Below are 25,042 nucleotides of genomic sequence, written 5' to 3'. Positions count from 1 at the left end.
GCTAATTTATTCTACTGGCAAGGAGACTTTTTCACGGCAGACGTTGAGTAATCGAATGTCACCGATATAAACAAGAAGTATACCGATATAGTAAGAAGAAAAGATTTCGCAATTGTATACGATTTTACCACTAGATTGTTGTGCAAGAAAAAATATTTAGTTAACAATAAAACATTTGCATCAATAAAAGGACGAAGGATTGCGTAGCATTCGAATAAACAATGTTTTGATATTTTCCGTTGACATGACGGTACTGACATTTTACTTGACTACACAATACTTGACTTGACGTACACACATTACTGACGTAACTGTAGACGGCAGCATAGAAGCCCCCTATTTATTGGCGTGAAGCATTTATAGTTTGTAGCGACAGTATCTCATGGCCAAATATAATCTTGCCAGGTTTTTATTCCTATTGCATAAGGTAAACATGTAGGTATAAATGTTTATGACCGTGTCAGAACTAATAAAAAGTATTCTTTGTAACATTAAACTTATTTATAATGTGATCAATTTGAAGTTACAATTTTAAGCAATGAGGTATTACGGCCATAATTTATATTTACTGAAAAGTTGGACTTATTTATACCTAATTATTTAAGTACAGTGATTGATTTGGTTTTCTAAAGCAGATTGTTGAAAAAGCCTAATGCTCATTTTGATGTACATATAGCACAGTAAGTACGAGTAAACAAAACTTCGTGCCCTTTCGTCTTAAGGATGACAAGATAACGATGAAAATAATGGTATTCAACAAGGACGCCCCGAAATAACTAACATTAGGATGGTTCCACCTTCAACCAGACAATATATTAGTAGCCAGAAAGGGTTTGGCCCTTCATTTTAGAGTTGTAAGAATTATAACTTTCTGACAATTTCTTCTCAACTTTCAAGTTATTTGTTTTACAAGGGGACAAAGTTGTTGTTTAACCTCTCATGCTAATATTGATAACCGAGCAAGCGAAAGATTCCAAAATTGAACCACAAGCGTAGCGAGTGGTTCGAAAAGTGGAATCTTGAGCGTTGCGAGGGTTTCTAGGCACGAGGGTTAAACAAGTTTTGTCGCCGAGTGAAACACAACATTTTTTACCACACCACCGCAAGGAAAATTCTGACTGTAAAATATCAAACAAAATCAATTCAAAATGAATGTTATTAAATATTTATAATTTAAAATCATCATTTTATAGTCAATTCTACCAGCCAATATAAGGAAACAACAACATTTACATTTGATTACTTTGCCACACCACATGTGGATAAAATGCAACTTTCTCGTCAGTTTTTGAACAATCAAGAGCTTTTACCAGCTGGTGGTGAAAAAAATATTGACTGTCTAGTTACTCCAGTTTATTCCAAAAACTTTCAGTCCATCCCACACATAGTGGTGAATTTATGGTGAACTATTGTATACCAACTGAACATCTCAATGATGTAGCGCTTAATAATATCAAAGAGGATATAATAAGATAGAGCGGTACTGTCATAGTAAATTTTGTAACCCCAGTAAATTCACTGCCATCTATCGGCACACCTTAAAACTAACAATTAAGAAATAAAACTATGAAACGGATTATATCGCGTATATTGAATATATTGAATTTATAATACATCCCGACGTTTCGAACCCTTTACAGCGTTCGTGGTCAACGGGTGACTGAGGAAAAATTACAAAGTGCAAAAATACCCACATACTAAAAATAATGAACAATCATAGACTATAAACTTTAAGGCTGGTTGTACATGCAAAATCGGTTCATAAGGCTAGTTAAACACTACAATTATTTTCAAGTAAAGATATATATATATATATATATATATATATATATACATACGCTATAAAAACTACGCCGGCTCCAACCCTACAGCACGGACCCGAGATTTAATTCCCTCCTAAATTGTAGGAGGGTATCCCAATATGGGACCGGCAACAAACTCGGCGGGACACATTTTTTCAAAACATATTATACTCAGAATGTCCAACATCATCCAACACTAAGGTCTCACAGTCTATGTCTCGCTTGCTCCTTTATCAGATGGACTACAGGATCCCAAGCTGGTGGTAGAGAAAAGCCATCTTCCCTATTAATGTTTGGATATTTCTTAATCTCAATGGCCTCGCGCAGCATTCTGGGTATGTAACGCTTCTCCTTGGCAAGAACCAGAGGCTTTTCAAACCTGATCGAGTGATTGGCTTTATCCATGACATGCTCACAGACTGCAGACCTAGGTCGACGGTGCTTGACATCAGCTATGTGTGTGTGTGTGTGTGTGTGTATGTAGGAATTAAATCTTCTCGGGTCCGTGGTGTAGGGTTGGAGCCGGCGTAGTCTTAATCGCGTATATATATATATATATATCTTTACTTGAAAATAATTGTAGTGTATAACTAACCTTATGAACCGATTTTGCATGTACAACCAGCCTTAAAGTTTATAGTCTATGATTGTTCATTATTTTTAGTAAGTGGGTATTTTTGCACTTTGTAATTTTTCCTCAGTCACCCGTTGACCACGAACGCTGTAAAGGGTTCGAAACGTCGGGATGTATTATAAATTCAATATACGCGATATAATCCGTTTTCATAGTTTTATTTTATGAGTAACTATCGCGGTAACCGAAGGCAATATTAAAAACGAAGATTTATAAAAATACGATAAAATGTATTTAAATATGGATAAATGTTTTTTTTTTATTTGCAATAATTATTTTTATGATTTTGACCCATGTTCTTTCACTGATATGCGTTAAAATTGTTAAATAACAAACGAAACCGTCAACGCCATCTATACGACAGTAGGCCAAAGCTAGTAGCGCCCTCTGATCGAGAATCAAATTTTCTTGATTTTCGAGGCACTTTTTTCCTTAGACTGTATCCATCTATTACGGAGTTATATCTATCTTTGATAATATCAATACAATTCGAATTATCAAAAGTTTATATAGCTCCAGTTTATAAAACAAACAAAATAGAGCAAAAACAATTTTGTATGAAAAACTTAAATTCACTGTATATTTTTAACTATGGTATCTGAAGCTACATAAACTAATTACAGACATAGATATACCTTATCCTATTGTATGTACAAAGTTTCAAAGCAATCTAACTAGTCGTTTTAAAATAAAAGCGTAACTACGTTTGTATGGAGAACCGAGCTTGCTGGGGACTAAATACGGATATTAGAGTTTAGAATGATTCACGGTTAGTTTCACTAGACTTAGACTAGAATGAGGGTATTTTTATAAATCTTCATTTTTAGTTTTAAGGTGTGTCGATAGATGGCAGTGATTTTACTGGGGTTACAAAATTTACTGTGACAGTACCGCTCTATCTTATTATATCCTCTTTGCAAGTAGTTATAGACGCGCCACCGAGCGACCGGTGGTAAGAGAAAGAATATTCATATAAAATTTGGGCAGCATAGGATTTTTTCTCTTTCACTTATAAATTTCGGTATTTCGCCATCGCCTCCTACCTATGATGCCACCCGGTCTGATAAGGACAAAGCATGGCACTATTTTCTCTTTCCTCTTATAGGAATCGCAATAAGACTATCTCTCTCTATCAAAGAGTGTCAGGCCCTTGGTTTAACCATGTATATTATAAACAACATACAAGCCTGACTAGAGCCAAAGAGAATTTAGTAGAAATAGTGCTCACTCCATACATCAGTTTTGTAACCGAAACGACTATTATTTTCGTAGTCGACATCTAGCGTTAAGTAGCGGAACTATCAGTACTGCTACTCGACAATAAACTTCGCGGCGAACGTAAAGTCTGCTAAACGATTCTCAGCTAATAATATTATTACCGGATTAACCGGAACTCTATTTTACAACTCCTTCTGCTTATAATATTAGTTATAAATTGTGACTTTTCGTCAGTCGCCACACATGTGACATCTAGTGTCGAGTAGCAGTACTGATAGTTACGCTACTTGAAGCTAGATGTAGACTACGAAAATAATAGTCGTTTTGGTAACAAAACTGATGTATGGAGTGAGCACTCTGTCTTCTTAATTCTCTTTGCTATAGCTTAAAAATGACCCCCCCTCTATTGTGCCGCGAAGCGACTCAACTGTACAGCGCGCAGTTTGACAACGCCAAATATTGTAATGCCGATAAAAAGGGTTGACATATAACATTTTATTTTTTTAGCCAATGAAAACTTTTATTGACTAATCAAATATACTTTTTAATAGCGGAAAATTGAGTACACATTGAAATGATATGAAAGTTTAATCACGAGAACATATGATAGAGTACTTAGATATTATTAAGTGTACATTATTGACCCATGACTGTTCGGCCTTAGGGCATGTGAAAATTATTTCTATTGACACAGTTCATGCATATCAAAGGAAAATACTTTATATAAATATCGTGTTTAAAAAATATTGTCAAAATTTAAATTATTAAGTAAAAACTTCAATTTTTAAGCCTCAATCTACAGTCAATTAGTTATTCAAATTCAGCGCATAAGTTCATCAAACTATTATCCAAACGGAGAAAAGTCGGGGGAAATAATTCGTGTGTAAGCGTATTTTGGCATAATTGTAGATAAAGGTGCCTGAAACAACATACTAAAAGTGTAATAAACCTTTTTTGTACAAAATATTATGTAAATTATTTTTTTGCAATGGATCACCGTTTACGAGATATTTACGAAAAACTGAAGAAGGTGATTTGTGAATTGATTGTAATTAACTTTTTTTCTTTAATTTCGTTTTAAATATTGATCCTAGAGAAAAGTTTTTGTAATGTTTTTTTGTAGAAAATTGTATATAGATAATTATTTACCAGAATCTTTTCTGCTATGGGCACTGTTTACGAGCTATTTACGAAAAACTAAAAAAGGACTTTAAATTTGATAATAATTAACTTTCCGGCTTCCGGCGGTTCCCTAGAGCCAGAAGGCGAAAAATCTCCTTATATGATCATGTTTTTCTAAGAGGCTTGACTATATTATCTTTAACAACATAGCTTCCGATACACGAATTATGACACTTCGCTCGATACAATTAATTCCCAAAGTAACCTCTAACTCGGACTTTTAATCCTACTTTATTCGGTTATTTATTATGTGATACTATAAACATAAAAAGAAGAAAAAACAATCTTAACTTAAATAGTAATTACGATATTGTAAAGTAACGTTTTTAAAATAAATAAAAATCGACAAAATTCGATCAAATTTGACACTTGGCGCGTATGTTCTTTCCCGTTCTTTCTTGCGAAATGTGACAGTGACAGCAGCAAACCGATGGAACGGCCTTAATATATTTTTAAAATATTGACCCTAGCTAAAAGTGTTTCACATGTTTCTTGTAGGAAATTTTATGTAAATTATTTGTGTATAAGATTTTTTAGGTTATAATTTACAAATTATTTAAGAATAACTGAAAAAAAAGGAACCTAAGAATTGATTTTTTTAGCCGGCGATCGCTGTCGTGGGCGGTCGTCGTGTCATCTCAAATATTAAATTAATTAAAATCATAACAAATATTGTGTAACTGTGTCAAACCTACATAAGCACTTTTCGATAACTGTGTTTTACACGTTTTGCAATTCAAAGTGTGTAATGGGGACAAAATTACGCAAATATGGAAGACGCATTCAATAGAAGTTCTAGAACTAGGACTCCTCCTCCCGAAAGAACACCTACAAATTTAACTCTGCCCTCTCCAGCACGCTCAGCGCAGCCCGCGTCGGTTGATGTGGTGTCAACCTCTGAAATCCAAGGTTGGCTATCCTCGATAGAACAGTGTCTGAACGAAATATGCACTATTGCAAATGAAGGAAAACTAAATTCGGAACAGAAGCTAAGAATAAATAAAATAAGCAGGAATGTGGCAGGTGGAGTGCCTCAGCTGGCCGTGCAGTACCAGGCGGTTAAGCAGCAAGTTTTATTTAGCAATGCTCATCTTAAAGCTTTATCCGAGCAGCAGAACATCCGAGAACAAATCAAGGAGCTCCAGCATAGTCTACAAGCTGCCCCTAACATAGAGTCGAAATTATCCTTCGCCGACAAAGTGAGAACAGGTAACAACTCATCTATAGTATCTATCGAGACCAATTCTATTGTAATTTACCCTGCGGAGAAGGACAAATCCAGCGAGGACACGAGAAAACTTGTACAGGACTTGATATAACCCGAAGCTCTCAAACTACATGTTCGCGAAATGAGAAGGACGAAGAACGGAAGCGTTATTATAAATACCGACCACAAGGACAATATAGAAAAGTTAATATGATCCCAGCAGCTTCAAAAATCAGGATTGAAATTGGAAGAAACCAAAAGGAGACCCAAAATTATGGTGTTAGGTGTTCCCTCGAATATAACAGAAAACGAGGTATTTGAATGCATTTTCGAACAAAATATTGTAGATCAGCATCCAAAAATTACGAGGGAAACTTTTATGAGCTCGATGAAACTAAGCCATAAATCTGGCAAAAAGGACTTAGCCACATGTAATTATATATTTGAGTGCTCAGCCGAAGTAAGACGGATACTCATTCAGCAACAGCGTGTATTTATCAACTGGACCTACTGCCCTGCACGAGATTACACTCTCTTGACCAGATGTTACAAATGCCAGCTCTACGGCCACTCTGCCAAGTACTGTAGGGAAGCTGATACCACATGCAGTCACTGCGGATTATCCGGACACACCATCAAAGAACGCGCTACGTGTATGCGTTTCAAAAAACCATCCGGCCACAAAACCGGAGATGAGCAGTTCCCAGCGAAAAAAAAAAGTGCCCAAATAAGACATTTAAATAAGACTATGAGGGCGCCTAAAACCCCTCACTACCTATCTCTAAAATAAACGACCCATTTTGTTATTTATTATGTATTGTCAAAGTTGAAACGTTTTAATTCACTGTTATTTACCTTCGTTCTAGTACTAATATAATCTTTAATGTTTTTGCTCAATATGCACCTAACTTAAACTACATTGACCTACTAACACGAAATACCTAAGATACAAGTATCAAGTTACTTAGTTTAGGTATTGATGTAAAATATGTTAGAGCCAGTTACAATATTTTGCTTACAAGATCTTAAATTTTATGTTTACTTTTCTAAACCATAATTGTACATTTATAGTATTTAAGTAACTATTTAAGCGTATTACGATTGTTTTTATTTTTGGATATTCTTCAATGAAATAAATTTTATCTTATTATAATTAACATTCCCTATTTGATATCTTTTTAAATATTAATCATAGCAAAAAGGATGCATAGTCTTTTTTGTAGTAAATTTTGTGTAGATTATTTAAGTTCAACAAAATTTTTTGCTATTGGCCACCGTTTATGAGTTATTTACGAAAATATAAAAAAACTTACCATAGAATTGATTTCAATTAACTTTCTCGTTTAATATCTTTTTAAATACTGATCCTGGCGAAAAAGTGTATGAAATCTTTCTTGTACCTAGGCAATTTTATGTAGATTATTTATGTAAAAGGACATCTTTTGCTATGGGCCACCGTTTACGAGTTATTTACGAAAAACTAAAAAACCGGCCAAGTGCGAGTCGGACTCGCGCACGAAGGGTTCCGTACCATTACGAAAAAACGGCAAAAAAATCACGTTTGTTGTATGGGAGCCCCCCTTAAATATTCATTTTATTCTGTTTTTAGTATTTGTTGTTATAGCGGCAACAGAAATACACCATCTGTGAAAATTTCAACTGTCTAGCTATAACGGTTCATGAGATACAGCCTGGTGACAGACGGACAGCGGAGTCTTAGTAATAGGGTCCCGTTTTTACCCTTTGGGTACGGAACCCTAAAAAGGGACTTTTACACCCCCCTCTACCCGTTAGCTTCACCCCCGTCCATCAGTACTTTTAGTATGTTGTGATAAGCACCTTCATCTCTATGCCAAAATACGTTTACACACGAATTATTTCCCCTGAATGGCAATTTTTGGGCTTCGTTTGGTGGCCTATAAATCTAAGTTTCTTATTTATGTTACAAGTTTACATGTCAAAAATGAAGTAAAAATTAGACTTTATAATGTCATAAACTGTAAAAGATGTCATATATTAAAGAAATGTCATGTCAAAATGAAGTAAATATTAGAATATTGGGTTTTATCACAGCTGGGGAGGGGAATGCACAATTATGGAGAAGGGATCACTGTGCGAGTTTTAAATGTTTTGGAAGCCATGTTTGTACAGTCGCCATCACATATATCAGAGCGCCCGAGGTGCTCACAAATATCTGAACACGCCTCTATTGTCAAGGCGTTAGAGTGCGTGTTCAGATATTTGTGAGCACCTCGACGTTGATGTCGACTGTACTCACAACTTAGTCTATGTACATATATTCCGTAGCTGCATAATTGCATATTAACAAAATGAATGTACATACAGATGTAACTAGTAAGAAAGAACGGTGGCAGCGAAAAAAACTAAGGAAGAGACTAGTATTTGTAGAACAGTATTCGTACAGTAAACATAGCAAGCAAAATACATATATGTAGGTTCGTGTTTTAGTAACTATTGTTTATTTATCAATAAGTTGATTTATCGATAAATCTATAATAGATTTATTACTTGTTTACTCGTTTTTGCTAGGTAAACTTAGGTTTACTTATGACACAATGTACCAAGATCAATTTACGTACCTCCGTTATGCAAGAGGACGACATAAATGCGTCTATGAAACAATAACATTGTACCCCGCAATTATTAAGTGCCTCCTTTTAAGAATATAGGGACTTGTAAGAATATAGGGGAGCGTGTAAAGAGAGGATGGAGGCATTGGGCATTTTTACATATCTACCTATCGATTACCGAAGCATTTCTAAAAAAATGCCACTTCTTATTTGGAATTTGTATGTGATATCTACTCAGAATCAACAGCTCTTTCCATCCCAAACCGAAAAGGGCCCAAAAAATCCCTATATTTCTGAAATTTTCCTTTGTGATACCATACAAAGTGTATGGAATTATGGTACATAATAAAATAGGAAAAAAACTTTGTGCCATTATTTCCTGTTAGGTTTAAAAGACCTTGTGATTCTGAGATAATTTTAATACGTAGCCTTTTTTACAAATGCTTACTGTACGTGTCCTGACAGGCCGCCACTGCCACTACGAAGATTTGGGAAAGGCTGACTTAGGTTGCCCTCTACCTGAACTGAGTCCACGTTTGTAATTTATACTGGACACAAAATATGCGATATACCTAAGGGTAAATTAATTTGCTACAAGTGTGGACTAAGCTTATAAGATTCGGGGAGCAACATTGAATAATAATAATAATGTCCGGGACCCCATGGTCCCGAGATTATGTAAAGGACGAACATAATAATAATAATAAGTGATTTCAATGAAACTATTTGTATTGTACACAGTAGGTAATTTTTCTAGATAATCTAGCTAGATGCATATAACAGTACATTCGACTTAAAAACTATAAAAAACGCTTCGCTCCGAAGGCAATACATAATAATAATATTATACACGCGGTATCATTAATAATTTTAGAACTCTATAAAGCTTAATATAAGTAAACTAGAATCTAAGATGAGGTTTATTCTTCATCATGTGCCTGTAACAAGAGAGGGATTGTTAATAATTATTTTATTTAAATGTTGTGTGATTTTAGACATTTACCTAACGACAGGGAAATACGAGTAACATGAAATAAGTATTATCTTTACTTGATAACCAAAATTCACTAACAAAATGTATTTACATGTTATATATAGGGAACATACATAACATACCATTATATGTATTTGTTCTGACTGAGGTGGCATGTGGCTGTAGTGACCGACTTACTTGTCCAGCGTCTCCCAGAAGCCGAGCAGCACGGCGCGGTCAAGATGCCGCTTGGTGCGGCTCAGGTTGAGCACGGTGACCACCCCCGCGGCACGAGGTGACATGTGGCTATAGTAACCGACTTACTTGTCCAGTGTCTCCCAGAAGCCGAGCAGCACGGCGCGGTCAAGATGCCGCTTGGTGCGGCTCAGGTTGAGCACGGTGACCACCCCCGCGGCACGAGGTGACATGTGGCTATAGTAACCGACTTACTTGTCCAGTGTCTCCCAGAAGCCGAGCAGCACGGCGCGGTCAAGTTGCCGCTTGGTGCGGCTCAGGTTGAGCACGGTGACCACCCCCGCGGCACGAGGTGACATGTGGCTATAGTGACCGACTTACTTGTCCAGTGTCTCCCAGAAGCCGAGCAGCACGGCGCGGTCGAGATGCCGCTTGGTGCGGCTCAGGTTGAGCACGGTGACCACCCCCGCGGCACGAGGTGACATGTGGCTATAGTGACCGACTTACTTGTCCAGTGTCTCCCAGAAGCCGAGCAGCACGGCGCGGTCGAGATGCCGCTTGCTGCGGCTCAGGTTGAGCACGGTGACCGCCCCTGCGGCACGAGAGGGCGTGGCTGTAGTGACCGACTTACTTGTCTAGTGTCTCCCAGAAGCCGAGTAGCACGGCGCGGTCGAGATGCCGCTTGGTGCGGCTCAAGCTGAGCATGGTGACCGCCCCTGCGGCACGAGAGGGCGTGGCTGTAGTGACCGACTTACTTGTCTAGTGTCTCCCAGAAGCCGAGTAGCAAGGCGCGGTCGAGATGCCGCTTGGTGCGGCTCAAGCTGAGCATGGTGACCGCCCCTGCGGCACGAGAGGGCGTGGCTGTAGTGACCGACTTACTTGTCTAGTGTCTCCCAGAAGCCGAGTAGCAAGGCGCGGTCGAGATGCCGCTTGGTGCGGCTCAAGCTGAGCATGGTGACCGCCCCTGCGGCACGAGAGGGCGTGGCTGTAGTGACCGACTTACTTGTCTAGTGTCTCCCAGAAGCCGAGTAGCACGGCGCGGTCGAGATGCCGCTTGGTGCGGCTCAAGCTGAGCATGGTGACCGCCCCTGCGGCACTAGAGGGCGTGGCTGTAGTGACCGACTTACTTGTCCAGTGTCTCCCAGAAGCCGAGTAGCACGGCGCGGTCGAGATGCCGCTTGGTGCGGCTCAAATTGAGCACGGTGACCGCCCACCGCGACACGTTCGCGTCCAACTTCATCTCGTCGAACTTCAAGTGGAACGCGCAAACTGTAAAACGTACGCAAAATTAACCAGATAATCATTCAAGACATTTTCTTGATAAAGACTAGAAGTCTTTGGAGTCTACATATTAAGGACCCAACTCAGTTTATTAGATTTTAGACATTACGTGGAATCTTTTAAGAAAACAATTAAGTAATTTTAAAGTGAGGGAGGTTTTGGATTCCAATAGAAAGTCGAATCCTTTCTAAAGAAGTCTACAAATGTTTACATGTTTTCTTCACATATAATGGTTTAGTTTAGATAAATCTTTCAATGGCGAATTGAGTTGTTTTGAGTTATACTCCAAAAAACTCTGAAAAAGATTCTTAAAGTATTTTAGGCAGCGTTACGTAAAACTTAGTCGTGTTTTTCAAAAGGAAGACTCATAAAAAACACTCCAGTTCTTAGCTAAAGTCAGACCAACACAAGTCTGCAACGATTTTGATAGCACACTCAGTGCAAGTGTTATTTTAAACTTATATGAAATTATGACGTATAAATAGCACTTGCACTGCGTGTGCTATCAAAATTTTCTTGATCTAACTCTAGTCTACTAAGGAAACGAATACTCACTGTTGGCAAATATTTGCACTGGATTCCCTTCCCACGGCCACCCCTTGAACTGCCAGGCGGGCCCCTGCACGAACACCGCCACGACGCGGTCCCACTCGGCGGCCGACAGGCGGCTCGGGTTGTCAACCACGCGATACGGCACCTGCATCACAGACAATATGTTAACCGAGGTAACACCTAAACCTATTTTTAATTTGGAAGTTCTTCATTTCTACACGAGTTCAAAACTCGTATATACGTTGTTTGTAATTACACAGGTACAGTCTTCATCAGATATATCGGAGCAGCCACGGTGCTCAAAAATATGCACGCGGGGACGAGAAGTTTAATCGCATTGTTTAATGGTAAGTAACAAAAATTAACAAAGGTTTGCTCATTTTTACATATATGGTGGTAACACTTTGAATGTACGCAATCAGTTACAAACCGTAACTCACACGCCAGGATCACGAACGCAAGTGAGCTAATATGAAAGTATGAAGGTTACATTGATAGTGCAAATAAGTGTATGCCTTACTTAACACAGGTGTTCATGGTGTCCAAAAGGGTAAAGATATTAAATAATACGATTGTAAAATAATAATTAAAACAACATTATGAATACAACAACACATACCAATTCGTCAACTGACTGAAAAATACAAGCATAATTAAATACAACAACTATATGACTGCCCTAGGAACAAAAATTACCTTGTAAATACTAGTTACTAGTAGCCCGTTACAATTGGTAGGTTAAATATATGTCACTTTGTTAACATTGATATATTTTACGTATCAAATAACTATTTGTATTTACCGTAATAGCGAAGTTGTTTGCGGGCATATTTTCACCACCCTTTCTTCTTTGAAGAAGCACTTCGTTTTCGCGGACTGCGCCTTCGGATTTTTTTTGCTCTACCGGGACGAATCTGGTAAAATAAAATAAGCTTTTATAATATGTCCATTTAAGAAACTGTACAGGTGATGACTATATTCTACAGTCAAATGAAATGTTATGTATATTACGAGACGATATAAAAGCAAGATGTATCTTACTTAAGGTGATATTGGGTACGAGAAACATTTGATTTGAGAATTGTTATATTATGTTTCTTGTACCCAACATGACGATACAGAAATGTGTTTGCTAATAGCAGTTTTTGAACGGTAAATATTTTAAAGCGATTGATCATAATAGACTTAAGCATAATTAGGAGCAGATCTCAGTGAAGTTGTAGACTTGCTTGTCTACAATCGTCTCACTTACATTTTTTAAAGAGTCAGTTGACACCATTCATAAAATTTGCCTTCATTTTTGACGCTATGGTGAAACTGACACACTCGATATTAGAGATGGGCGTCGGACGACATTCGGTAATTATTCGGTTTTCGGCATATTTTACAATGTTCGTATTCAGCCGAATAAATCGGTTCGAGCTGTCGAATATTTTCCGAATAAACATTTTTTTTAAGAACGTCCGTTGCGCGGATGCACTCCGCAATCAGGTATGAGACGTTTACGTTTCATTTCATAAACATTCCCGGTCTGTCGAAAGGAGAAGGGTCAAAAACACATGAGTGCAGACCGCGGACATGAATGAACTTGTTTTCAGCGTTTTAGGCAGTTTTAGCCCAACCGAATATTCGGTTTGGTATGAGCTAAACCGAATATTGGGCCGAATATTCGTATTCGTCAAAGTTCATATTCGGCCCGTCTCTACTCGATACAAACATAAGACTCATGAAATTAAACTATGTAAACGGATTATATTGCGTATATTGAATTTATATTACATTAACTATTACTTATTGTTATTGTTTATTGTATAACTAGCCTTATGAACCGATTTTGCATGTACAACCAGTGTGGGTATTTTTGCATTTTGTAGTTTTTCCTCAGTCACCCGTTGACCACGAACGCTGTAAAGGGTTCGAAACGTCGGGATGTATTATAAATTCAATTTACGCGATATAATCTGTTTACATAGTTTTATTTCATGAGTAACTATCGCGGTAACCAAAGACAATATTAAATATATAAGACTGTTTCCAGGTTTGAGGTCAGGTAAGGAATGTGTCTACTCAGTACTTACTTGTGATCTTGCAGCATGTCCTTGACATTGTACATGGTTATAAGTGAGGTGGCAGCGGCCGGTATGATGATGATGGGCGTGCGCGAGGGACGCTTGCCGCCGCCGGCGGGCGGGCGCGCCGCGGCCACCGGCAGCAGGTCGCGCCGGCCCGGCGTTCCCGCCGACACTGGCATTTCTGTCAACGACACCTTTTGTTATGCCAGGAACAGAGCATTTGGTTCGAAATTTGTGCTTAGTACGACGAACGAAAGTCTCGCATGTATACATACAAAGTGATAAGAAATCTCTAAGCGAAATTCTGCAGTTACAACACATTGCAAGTTGTTATTGTTAACATTCAAGTCAATTACCTACAATTCCTACAAATTACAATCTAGTACAGATTTGACTAGTAGAAAACATGCAGATAGACTCCCTAGATATAGACCACGCTAAGTTTGCACCGACATCGACACCAACTTGGCAGTAACAAGTGACAATGCATACATATCCCATAGGAGCGCTATACTGTACGTAAACACTTGCCATGAACACTTAGCGTAGTAGAACTATGATTGATATCATAACTGCCACAGACCTTACCGAAATTTCTTTGCAGTTTAGTTCAAGTACATAATCTAGCTATCTAATATAAAAGCACTATAACATCAGACAGACGGATGAGCTATGTAACCTGGATTATATAGTAAATAACTTACGTGGCATTGGCCGCTGCTGACTAGGATTCTGTGGGGTGCGCGCTGCGAGGGGAGCACTCGGCCCTTCCGTCACAGACTTCAACGTCATGCCGTGATACGTCCCCATAGTGTCGATTTTGAAACCCTCCGTTTCTGAGGATACAAAGTATTTGTTAGGTAATACGGCAACGGCATTAAAAAAAGATACAGAAATATGTCTTAGAATTCAAATAATTTTTCATAAATTGAGACTTAATACTAATTTAGCATCCACTGGTCATATAAACTAAATGTCAGATACCTGTTATACAAGCAGAAGCCCCTTTTATCATTCATTAGATAGGGAATGACGCTTGTATTAAAAGTTGTTATACAATAGAAAAAGTTACGTTTTTCCTATAATATAAAGCGAGTATCGCTCGCAGACGTATGTATTTGTCAATGAAGTAGGCAGCGGCAAATTGTTTTATACACCTCTTGAACCCAGAGAGAAGTGATACTGACCTTCTTTCCTCGTTATAAATCTTTCCTGATCGTATCTGTTGTACTGCGCCTGCTGTGCTGGTAATGCAGTAGGTTGTGGCAGCACTACCGGCTGCGGCCGCGGCACCCCTGGCCTGCCTTCTTCACGCGCTCGGATGCATTGCAGCTGTGCCAAAATACTCCTGGCAAATATCTGTCGATAACACAAATGGTTAACCATCTTTTAATGTTGTTGTGTATTGTAACAGAAGGCTTGTTAATCTGGCCAATAAAAGTTGCAATAGCACTTAACCATTGTGAGGCGCCAGTCAGCAGATGATTACAATGCCGTTGTCTTTTGCAGTAAGTAAAAAAAAATGTTTAGATTGCAGGGAGCGAGAGAGAAAAAAGGCCAAATAGAATCTTGGGTTTAGATTAGAATTTTTCACAAATGAAATTACTTTGGTGTTTTTGTTTAAAAATAATAAATTTCACTTACTTTTCCGTTACTTTGTAATACTGTAGTCCTTGTCCTCCATTGCCTCTCCCGGCTTATAATGTGATTCACATCATAATCTAAGATAGCTCTTAGATCTGAACCAACAACACCAAGGGTGTCAGAGTAGTCGTTACTTTTGATTGTAGTCCTCTTTTTGGCTAAACGTTTTGCTTTAATTGCTGCAATCTTCTCCACTGACATAGCCTCTGACAATGATCTACAAATTATACAAGATATTAGTCATTACGCAGTTACATTATAAATATATTAGGTAAATAGTATAATTAACTTACTTAATATTATCAACAGTGACAGAAGCTTCTTTAGTAACTTCAAGTCGGGCAGCAAGCTGCTCACGAACTTTCTGTACGTGGGTCTCTTCAATACGAGGCTTTTTCGCCACTGATTCACCGACTTCATTGTCATGGGTACGCTTAACCTACATCAACACACATAAAAGAGTTAGGTTACAATTACTATGAAATAACAATGACCATTTTTGAGGTTAAAGATTAGCAGTGCCATTTTGTAAGTGTTGAATTTAAGGCCCGTCATAAAGCCTGGTTGTATAGGTGTCTCTCTACTAACAGAGGAAGGCTAACTTTACTGAAACTTTTATTGAAATCATAAGTATGTAGTAGAAATAATAAAAAAACTGGCCAAGTGCGAGTCGTACTCGCGCACGAAGGGTTCCGTACCATTACGGAAAAAAACAGCAAAAAAATCACGTTTGTTGTATGGGAGCCCCATTTAAATATTTATATTATTCTGTTTTTAGTATTTGTTGTTATAGTGGCAACAGAAATACATCATCTGTAAAAATTTCAACTGTCTAGCTATTACGGTTCATGAGATACAGCCTGGTGACAGACCGACAGACGGACAGTGGAGTCTTAATAATAGGGTCCCGTTTTTACCCTTTGGGTACGGAACCCTAAAAAGGAAAGTTTATAGATTTAGGGATTAAAATAAATAATAATGTCTGTATCTGTCATTATCTACTAAATTAAGTACAAAGTTCAAATGAAAGTTTCCTAAATTGGTACCTGTGTTGGAATTTCCAGAGGGGCACTTTTATCAATTGAAGCACAAGTCGCAGTTTCACCATTCAGGTATGCCAATATTTCTTTACGATCTGGGCGGCGCACTGCAGGTATATTAGCAGCCTAAAAACACGAATAAAGAGTAGTTTAAACAACAACATGCTTTGGTCAAAAATAGGGTAATTGTGTCAGTTCACCGTTCAGTGCCTGTGGCATCCACTTGGCGGAGTTGCCACAAAGAATTGCGTATAACTTTAATGTAAACCTAACTTACCGCACAATTTTGGATTTATAACAATCTTTAATGTCAAAACAATAGATCTATTTACATAAAAATTATATCTCACAAGTAGCGAATTAAAAATAAAATATATTAGTTGCAGCTTCGCATCCGTGCCTTTCAGAGGTAATAAAACCAAGAAAAAAAAAGTTAAGGCGGGAAATGTTCATGGTAAGTTCATTAACCTACCTATTTTAAGTAATATTTTTAGCACGTATCTATACTTAGAAGTATAATAAAACCAAAAATTATCAGTTTTAAGAGGTTTTATAAAGAAATCTTAAAGAAATTTAGTGGACAAGCACTGACACATCAATTTCATGATTCATGAAGTATTTAGTTGTCAACCACTGGTGTACGGAAACCCAAATAGGTAGGCGAATATTTAGTATGGTGATTTTATTTAAATATATCTACTAAATACATTTGTTTTTCCTCTCAATATGATCTGTATCGCCAATTATTGCAGGCATTTAGTTTACGTCCACTCCTTTGTCAACAGTGTGTGAATAAAATAGTATTTTGTACAATTGATTCTGGACCGATTTCTGCTAAGGATTGTTGAATTTGGTATGAAAATAGCTTGAGTCCCAAGGAAGGACATAGGTTAGGTTTATCACGAAAATAGTCATTATACGCGGTCGAAGTCGCGGGCAGAAGCTATAAAACCAACTAAAAACGATTTTATATAACATAAGAACTAAAAATTAAATTTATAATTGGACGGTATCTGACGCAATTACCCTATATGTTACCACGCTACGAATATTCGGCAACTATTCGGTATTCAGCCGAATGTTGCCTACTATTCAGTCGAATACCGAATTATATGTTGCACATACCTAATAAGAAAAATTACACAAAAATAGGTATATTTAATATAATATATTTAATATTATTATTGAGTTTAAAATGTATTCTTGGAAAATTGTTAGATTACAACATATTAATTTTTTATCATGAGTCTGATTTGATTGACTAACTACATTCATTAATTCTGTTCAACAAAAAATATATCTTAGCAAACATTGTGCTTTGTTGGCGAACAGTTTTGATAATAATTGTGACACAAAATATTCGCATGTCATTCCGAATATTTGGCGCTTCGGCAGAGAGAGGCGCCGAATATTCGGTATTCGGCCAAAACCACTATTTGGGGCATCTCTATAAGTGACTTACCGCTGCTTGTCTGACATACACTGGATGAGTTAAGTGTATATTTTTGAGAATAAACAGAAGGCATTCCAATGTGTAATATTCTTTTATACTGCCCTCCTTGCCAGGTCTAGAAATAATAAAAATAGCATATAACCATCTGCAACACTATCAGGTGCATACATTTTAAAGAATATTAATTAAATAACACATGGATGCTTACCCCCACATAAGGTAGTTAGTTTTAACATTCTTCGGCCAAGAAAACTCTCCAAAAATTATTTGATTATCGCGTTCCACTATTTCTTTTTTATTTACATTATATTGCCGGAGTAAACTGAGCGGGTCCGCCATGATTGCTTTACTTCGTTACTGTCCTGAAATTCACAGCATTTTTACAATTAAACTGGTCTATGCGATCAACTACGATAGCATACAAATTTTAAAAGCATTCATTTCACTGATAGCTTCTTATTATAGCCAACGTATTAAGGTTTTCGCGTCTTGTGACGTACCTAGTCTTTAATCACTGACATAAAATACGAACGACTGCCACCAAGCACTGCTTTTAGAATATATGGTCAATAAAATGTGTAAACATACCTTGTTAACAGTAACGCGATCCACCAAATTATTTCAATAATTTACTTTCCAAAAGTAAAAGAATTCTTGTTGCACAAGTTTACACTACCTCATTGCCTTGCTTTGCTTGCCTGAGAAAAATTGCACAGATAATGACAAAATTAAATTAAACGTCAGCTTCTATTTCGTTTACAAGGATAGCTAAAATAATTTGAACGTGTGATTTTTATTCTTTATATGCCACACTACTAAAATACCACGAAACTGTACTTTTACAATGTATAATATTAACTCACAAACGCGCTTTTCGTTACGTATATTCGATATTCGTATGTGACACGACTAGCACGGCACGACGTTATATTATAACATATATTATACTACTCTTTGATTATAACTATTTATAACTCCAACCGATTTCTACAAAATAATCCTTTGATTCGAAGTTTGAACTCGCCATGAATATAGTATAAAACCGGATTAGGCATGAGTGGTGGGGGGAACTGTCAGAATGGGATAGTCTTATGTATCTTTCACTAGGAGTAGCAGAGAAAGCGCTGTTATTGTTTGTCCTTGTTATAGTTTCACTTTGCCACCGCTGCCACAACCGAGGTTGTGGCAAACAAATAAGTACGTGACATGTCATGTTTGTTCGTTGCTTGTTTAATTATTGTTGTTTTTTAATTTTTATGAAATTGTGCTTTCTCTTATGAAATATAGTGATGGTTAGCGTTTTGATGCTTGAACTTTGATAAAATAATGGTGAATTGTTCTGTAATCGGCTGTAATAGCCGCTCTGAGCAAAAATATGAGATCATAACCTTTCACACGTAAGTACGGTATTTTACACCTTCCTCTTAACGCAATATGTGAGAATAACATCGTAAAATTACGTTACACTCAAAGCAATGTTACACTTTACACTCAAACGATTTCAATAAAAATATCACAATTATTTACGCAAATTAACATAACATTATTTGTAAAATTATCTGCCCAAATTACGTAGGTAGGTAGGAGTCTGAGGTCAGCCATTTTTAAACTTCTTCTTAATTTAGCTGCATAACAATCATGTTAGGGATACCAGATGAAAATATCATAATTTTATGGGTAATTTTGACCTCGAAGTTTTTTCGTACTTCTAATTCAAAAAAAAATAAAAACAAATGTTGTGAAGATTAAATGTGGTGTACATTAATTGGTGTGATTGCGATTTGTGATTTCTTTAAATTAAAACCCATAATACATTTTATTTTACGTTTTATTTACTAAACATGTTTAGTTTTGTACCACCTGCGCGAATTATAGGAGGTATTTCATTGTTCATACGCCTAAAAAGAACGGCCCATTGACATTTTATTTAACATTTTTTTAATACCGTCAAACAAGCTAACTTTGGCTCCAGGGTAATCGCCCCAATGTGATATCAATTATTGGGGTAATTTTTTCCAATATGGTATCCCCACGTTTATGACGTCATGTATGTCTATCCCTTACGGGCGCACGCGGTAGGCCGCATCTAAAGAAATATACTAGATCTATGGTAGACACTTTTGAAAAGTTACAAAACGGACCAATAGATGGCGTCCGATGCTCTAAAATAAAAATATGCAAATTGTTTCTAAACATGGCCGCCGGTCGGTCCTCTTAGTTTATTGATATATTTGTGATTTATTATATATTCAACCCTTTGTAAGAGACTTGGAATAAGTGATAACATGCCATAGTGGTGCAAACGGCGAATTGAAATGACTTCGACTCCAAAGACTGAGAAATGCGGACAAGGTAAGTTATGCGTGACATTCTAGTCTAGTTATACTTCTTTACGTTTGTTCTTTGGAGATCGAATTCATTTGTATTGAAACTTTATTTTATTTTGATTGACTTTCTTTTGTGTTTGTTATGCGTTATATCACTTTAATTTGCGATGAACAACCATGCCAATTTGTAATACCTTTGTTATTTTCGTTCTAAAATGCACTTGCGATGAGAATGAAAACCGTATACATGCTATGTTAAATATCAATATTAACAATAAAGTATCGTTTATAAACGAATATAGAATGATTAAGTCTGTTATGAAATAAAGGGTTTCTGGTTTATGTTGATTTTTAATTAATCTTTATGATATTATTTTTACGCTATCAGTGAAAAGGGGGTGTGGAGTGTGGACGGAACTGTTTGGACTCGTATGAATTCAGCTATGTTTAGAGTATTCCCAAAACATACGGGAATTGGATGCAAATTAGTTACAGAATGCCTATATCCCCAATAACATCTTTGCGCTTTTTAGTTTTGCTTGCAAAAGTAAATAAACAAAACATACTAGATATCAAATGCATTGAAGTCTAATTACTGTTATCAGACACTATTCTTAGAAAATTACATAGCAAATGGGAGAATAGCAAGCTTGTATTACTTAACAAGTTACAATTTTATTTCAAAATCTTCAAATGTTTAAGGTAATTTTTTTAATTGTCATAATTTAAAAGAATGAGATAGGTATCACTTCTATGTTCATGAGTAATGATTAATAATGGACATATATAGCAGCAGTTTTATAAATAGTAAGATTTTTTTAAGTATTTTAATTTTCTTGGGCTGCCTAAGGACCAAGGACCGGACAACCCTTTCCGCGATAAAACCCTTTCAATGGGCGACACTTAAACACGGCTAACACATTGAAAGACTTTCCATTTTGAACTGCAAGCCCATTCATACCCTTACCTTTGACTAACCCTTACCGAAAAACTAACCAAAAATAAGGCTAGCTCCTAATAAGGGTTACCCTTATCTTTAAGCACTTTTTATAAAGGTTTCCCTTTGCATGAAAGAGACAGTATTAGTATATATCTACGGTAGTGTATGATAAGGAAAGAAAATACGTGCCTAGTCAAAGAACGCCGCCGTCGCCGCCGACGATACCATTTGATTCCTTACATTTTATCCATAAAAAGATTGTATGTGCAACTATATACATAAACACAATATTTCTCCAACAAAAACGCAATGGGGTTGGCCGGCCGAAATAATTAGCAGATGGCGCCAGCATAGCTTGCCCTGTCAATCCCTAGAATTGTGTCAAATTTTTGTTTTTTTAATGCCCTGGATGCCAGCCCTTTAAGCCAAATCTCATAGAAAAAGGGGCAAGCTATGATGGTGCCATCTCTGCAAACCTTTGACAGTTGCCAACCCCATTTCTCCATATGAATGATTTGAATGAATGAATGAATGAATGATTTATTTGCATATGAATATTGGGTTACATATGTAGGTGTTGGGTACAATATTTTGAGTTTGTTTCACCAAGATTCTACCTATACAGGTGTACATGCACTGTATATTGTACATACTTCAAGACCTTGACGTCACATTTGACTATCTTTCAGGACTTTGACTATCATTTCTGACTATTGTATTGCTTTAATAAAAGGGGTCCCATATAGACATTTGATCCTAAAAACACATCTGATTGATTAGTACCATTAATAAAAAAAATTCATCTAGCCTATTCTATAATGACTTTATGATAGTACATTTTGATACAACATTGTGGGTGTTTGTGTCTAGCTAGTCACTCACTGGCTCATTTTAAAATATAAACTCACCACCCCCTTTGCTATATTCTGATGCTCTGACCATGGGACCTCCCATGCACTTATTTACTCTTACTAACTGTAATCTGTATATAATATACTATAAAAAAAATTAAATCATATTCAAAATTATGAAATTGTATGAGTTTTCTCATTTTTACTTGAAAACTTTCGAACAACGCAATTTGACAATCTTCTGCAATTTGACTTGCCGTTTTCCACAATGCCACAATTGCATTTCCATTTTCACAACTTGTTTTATGCTTTAAGAAATATCATGTGACGAATAAGTTATACCAATAAGGAATACTACGCGAAACTCTGCGTAGGGGGCGCCGCTACCACAATCTATCGCCAAAACAAGAAATTCAAAATTTCACTCTGGCATATTAATGATAAAGAGGCAGATAGCGAAATTTCAGATTCGAGTTTCCCGGTAGGTCCCTTGTAAACAAACCGCCTTGATGCATCAGTGTCATCTCTGAAAACTTGTCAAAAAACTGTTAAAGGCACAGTACCATGTATAAGTTACACTATGGTTTACTAAAGGGGCTAGCGCTGCACTCTGGTGGCATAACATTGCAGTAATACCCCCTATTGAATGGATTTTATCTTGGGTAGTCAGGAAGTCTCTCCAATCTAACCTCTGACAGAGGTTTTTCTATGGGAGACAAATTTATGTGTGACAAACCTCAGTGAAGTCAAATCAAAAAATATTTATATTGAACAAGACAATTTAATAAGGTTTTAATTAGCTCATCAAACTTAAAGAAAAAACTATGTTTATGAGAAACACCTCATAAATTATCTCAGAAGACGCTGTTCAAAAAGTGTTAGGATAGATGTAATATACAAGACGAATATACCAGCTAACGTGATGGGCACCTTTGCGTCGGGAACGATGCGGGGTGGGTTATCCGAGTAGTTTTTATAGGTTACTTTAGTTTTATTCATAGGTAAGGTTTTTTTTTTATAGATTATGTCTAGTTCTTAGGTATTGTATTTTTATTGTGTTTATTGAAAAATGTTGCTTAACAATTATATGATAATATACAAGGCGAAAACTTGAATTCGCCCTTTTATTTTAAATACAGTTGTATTTAATTTTATAGAATAGTATCTACAGATTACTATAAAAAATGCACTGCTTAAAAATTATCACAAAATATAATGAAAAATCCACATAATATGCTGCAACTTTTTTTCCGAACCACTCTTTACAAAGCGGGAAAACGCTGGGAGTGACTATGAGTACGAGTATAACACTATCAAAACATTGGCAGAAAATGTGTTAATACTGGTTAGGGTAAATTAAAACATTGTTGTGTAACAAACAAAACTTATTAAGGCACACTATGAAAACAGCAAAAACTCACTCTTTTAGTTGTATTCAATGATTTTTACTTGTGTTGAAATTCTAATTTGTCAGCCTGCTGTTTAGACATTTGTTTTAATTAAATAATTTATTATTGATTGCATTAGGAAATATTGCACTAATTTCACTATATTATACCCAATTAAAAACAAATGACACATGACATGCATAAGACATATTAGTCTTGTATTACTTTGAGTTCCAAATTTAGTCCTACTCGCAATATGCCACATCCATCCGATCACACATCAATGCACTCGTAGACGTGTTATCTACGACCGGCCCGCACAACTCAACTGCTTAGCAACTAAAATTACCCACTTATTTTAGATGATACTATATTATTGTTTACTAGACGGGCCCGCGGCTCCGCTCGCGTAAGTAAAATAAAGGGTTTGTCTTATGTTTAGTTAAATACCGACCTTACTATGTAATCTATCCCTTCAGCATTCAACCCTGCCAGGGTTCATAGGGACTTATTTGTAACCGTTATTTAGATAACTTTTAGTTCGCAAACTTCTCAATAAATGATGTGATTTGATAAAAGGCAAGATTATATTTCTTCATCCACGTATTTATTAAAAACTTATTTTTAATTTTATAGTCGACGTTTCCAGACATTATACCTATAATATCAATAAATCTGGAGACCATTTGGCTAGGAAATACTAGTTTTCTTTAATGGGTGACTGTTTCTATGACAGGAAAAATGATCTACAGATTTTACAACATTGCCTTACTCAAAAAAGTACTTATGTAGTCTACAAAACCTAACGTCCCGACGACCAACATTGCACAGTTAAATTACAAAAAGAAAATATCCTCTTTCGTTACAAAGTTAATTAATTGTGCATTATCTTTTTATTTTATTTCAAAAGTTAATTAATTGCAAATTATGTAAAACAAATTGGTATTGGTACATACGAATGAACGGCTCATGACGAAAAAAAAAATAGTTTAATAAAATCGCTTTCTTGTTTCCATATGTCTAGTAAAGTCATTTTGTTTTTTTATATTCGGCAATGTGTCGAAGTGTCGACACCTTGTGGATGAAGCATGTGTTTGACGTTAGTTGTCCGCCGCCTATGTTCACTTGTTATCTCCCTATAGTATTAACATAATTTTCACATGACATGAATTTAGTATGCTTGATCAGATACGCCTTCATAATTATCTTGAAATGTAAAATAGAGCTTAATTCGACCCGATAAGTTTTCCACTCGAATAAGCTTTACCTATGGTAAGTATGGTATGGTAGGTATCGGAGTGACGCACTTGGTTTCATAAGATAGACTAGGAAATAAAATGCATTATTCTATTTTCCGCCAAACGCGGCAGGAGGTACGACTGTCAAACAGTGCATTCGACATTTATGGGCAGCGCGCTACGCGGGCGCAACATCCGGTGCCCACTCCAGCTCGTCATTGTGCCAGGACCTTTCCATACAGACTTATCATAAATTAAGAGCCCGTTAACGATTTTGGAGCAAAAATGTAAAATTGAGATTTAGTCATTGAAATTATACACGTTTTGTTACGTAATATCTAAATAACAAGAATTGGTTTCTATTAGCACTTCTTCTCATCTTGCCTTTTAATATATATAGTCCTCCTCATCGGTTTCGATGACGGCGACCTCAGCAATTATGGATTACGCCTAT

At 36.6% G+C, this 25,042-nt stretch overlaps 2 protein-coding genes across 2 annotated transcripts in view; one reads left to right on the top strand and one right to left on the bottom strand.

The window, feature by feature from the left end:
• Positions 1-7,161: 7,161 nt before the first annotated feature.
• LOC134753953 (parafibromin) lies at positions 7,162-18,553 on the bottom strand. The gene is made up of 13 exons (XM_063689986.1): positions 18,433-18,553; positions 18,053-18,206; positions 17,854-17,959; positions 16,398-16,517; positions 15,645-15,790; positions 15,352-15,568; positions 14,895-15,066; positions 14,412-14,543; positions 13,714-13,888; positions 12,438-12,549; positions 11,639-11,780; positions 10,930-11,071; positions 7,162-9,572 (listed from the first exon to the last, which is right to left on the bottom strand). The coding sequence occupies exons 2-13, from the start codon at positions 18,181-18,183 to the stop codon at positions 9,536-9,538; spliced, it is 1,632 nt and encodes a 543-aa protein (XP_063546056.1). The 5' UTR covers positions 18,184-18,206; positions 18,433-18,553; the 3' UTR covers positions 7,162-9,535.
• A 1,470-nt stretch (positions 18,554-20,023) lies between these two features.
• Positions 20,024-25,042, top strand: part of LOC134753941 (guanine nucleotide-releasing factor 2) — a 90,759-nt gene continuing 85,740 nt past the window's right edge. Inside the window, exon 1 of the mRNA XM_063689933.1 lies at positions 20,024-20,196. Within this exon, the coding sequence (XP_063546003.1) occupies positions 20,160-20,196 (37 nt within the window). The 5' untranslated portion in view covers positions 20,024-20,159. The remainder of the gene's footprint in view (positions 20,197-25,042) is intronic.

The sequence above is a fragment of the Cydia strobilella genome, chromosome Z, assembly GCF_947568885.1.
Source record: "Cydia strobilella chromosome Z, ilCydStro3.1, whole genome shotgun sequence".
NCBI classification, from domain to species: domain Eukaryota; kingdom Metazoa; phylum Arthropoda; class Insecta; order Lepidoptera; family Tortricidae; genus Cydia; species Cydia strobilella.
The sequence above is the reverse complement of the archived record's forward strand: the minus strand, read 5'-3'. Positions and strand labels throughout refer to the sequence as shown.

Coding starts and splice junctions, on each gene's coding strand:
- LOC134753953 (XM_063689986.1), bottom strand. CDS start 18,183: ATGGCGGACCCGCTCAGTTTACTCCGGCAATATAATGTAAATAAAAAA. Junction 15,791..16,397: donor CTCTGGAAATTCCAACACAG/GTACCAATTTAG, acceptor GTGTTGATGTAG/GTTAAGCGTACCCATGACAA. Junction 12,550..13,713: donor GACATGCTGCAAGATCACAA/GTAAGTACTGAG, acceptor TTATTTTACCAG/ATTCGTCCCGGTAGAGCAAA.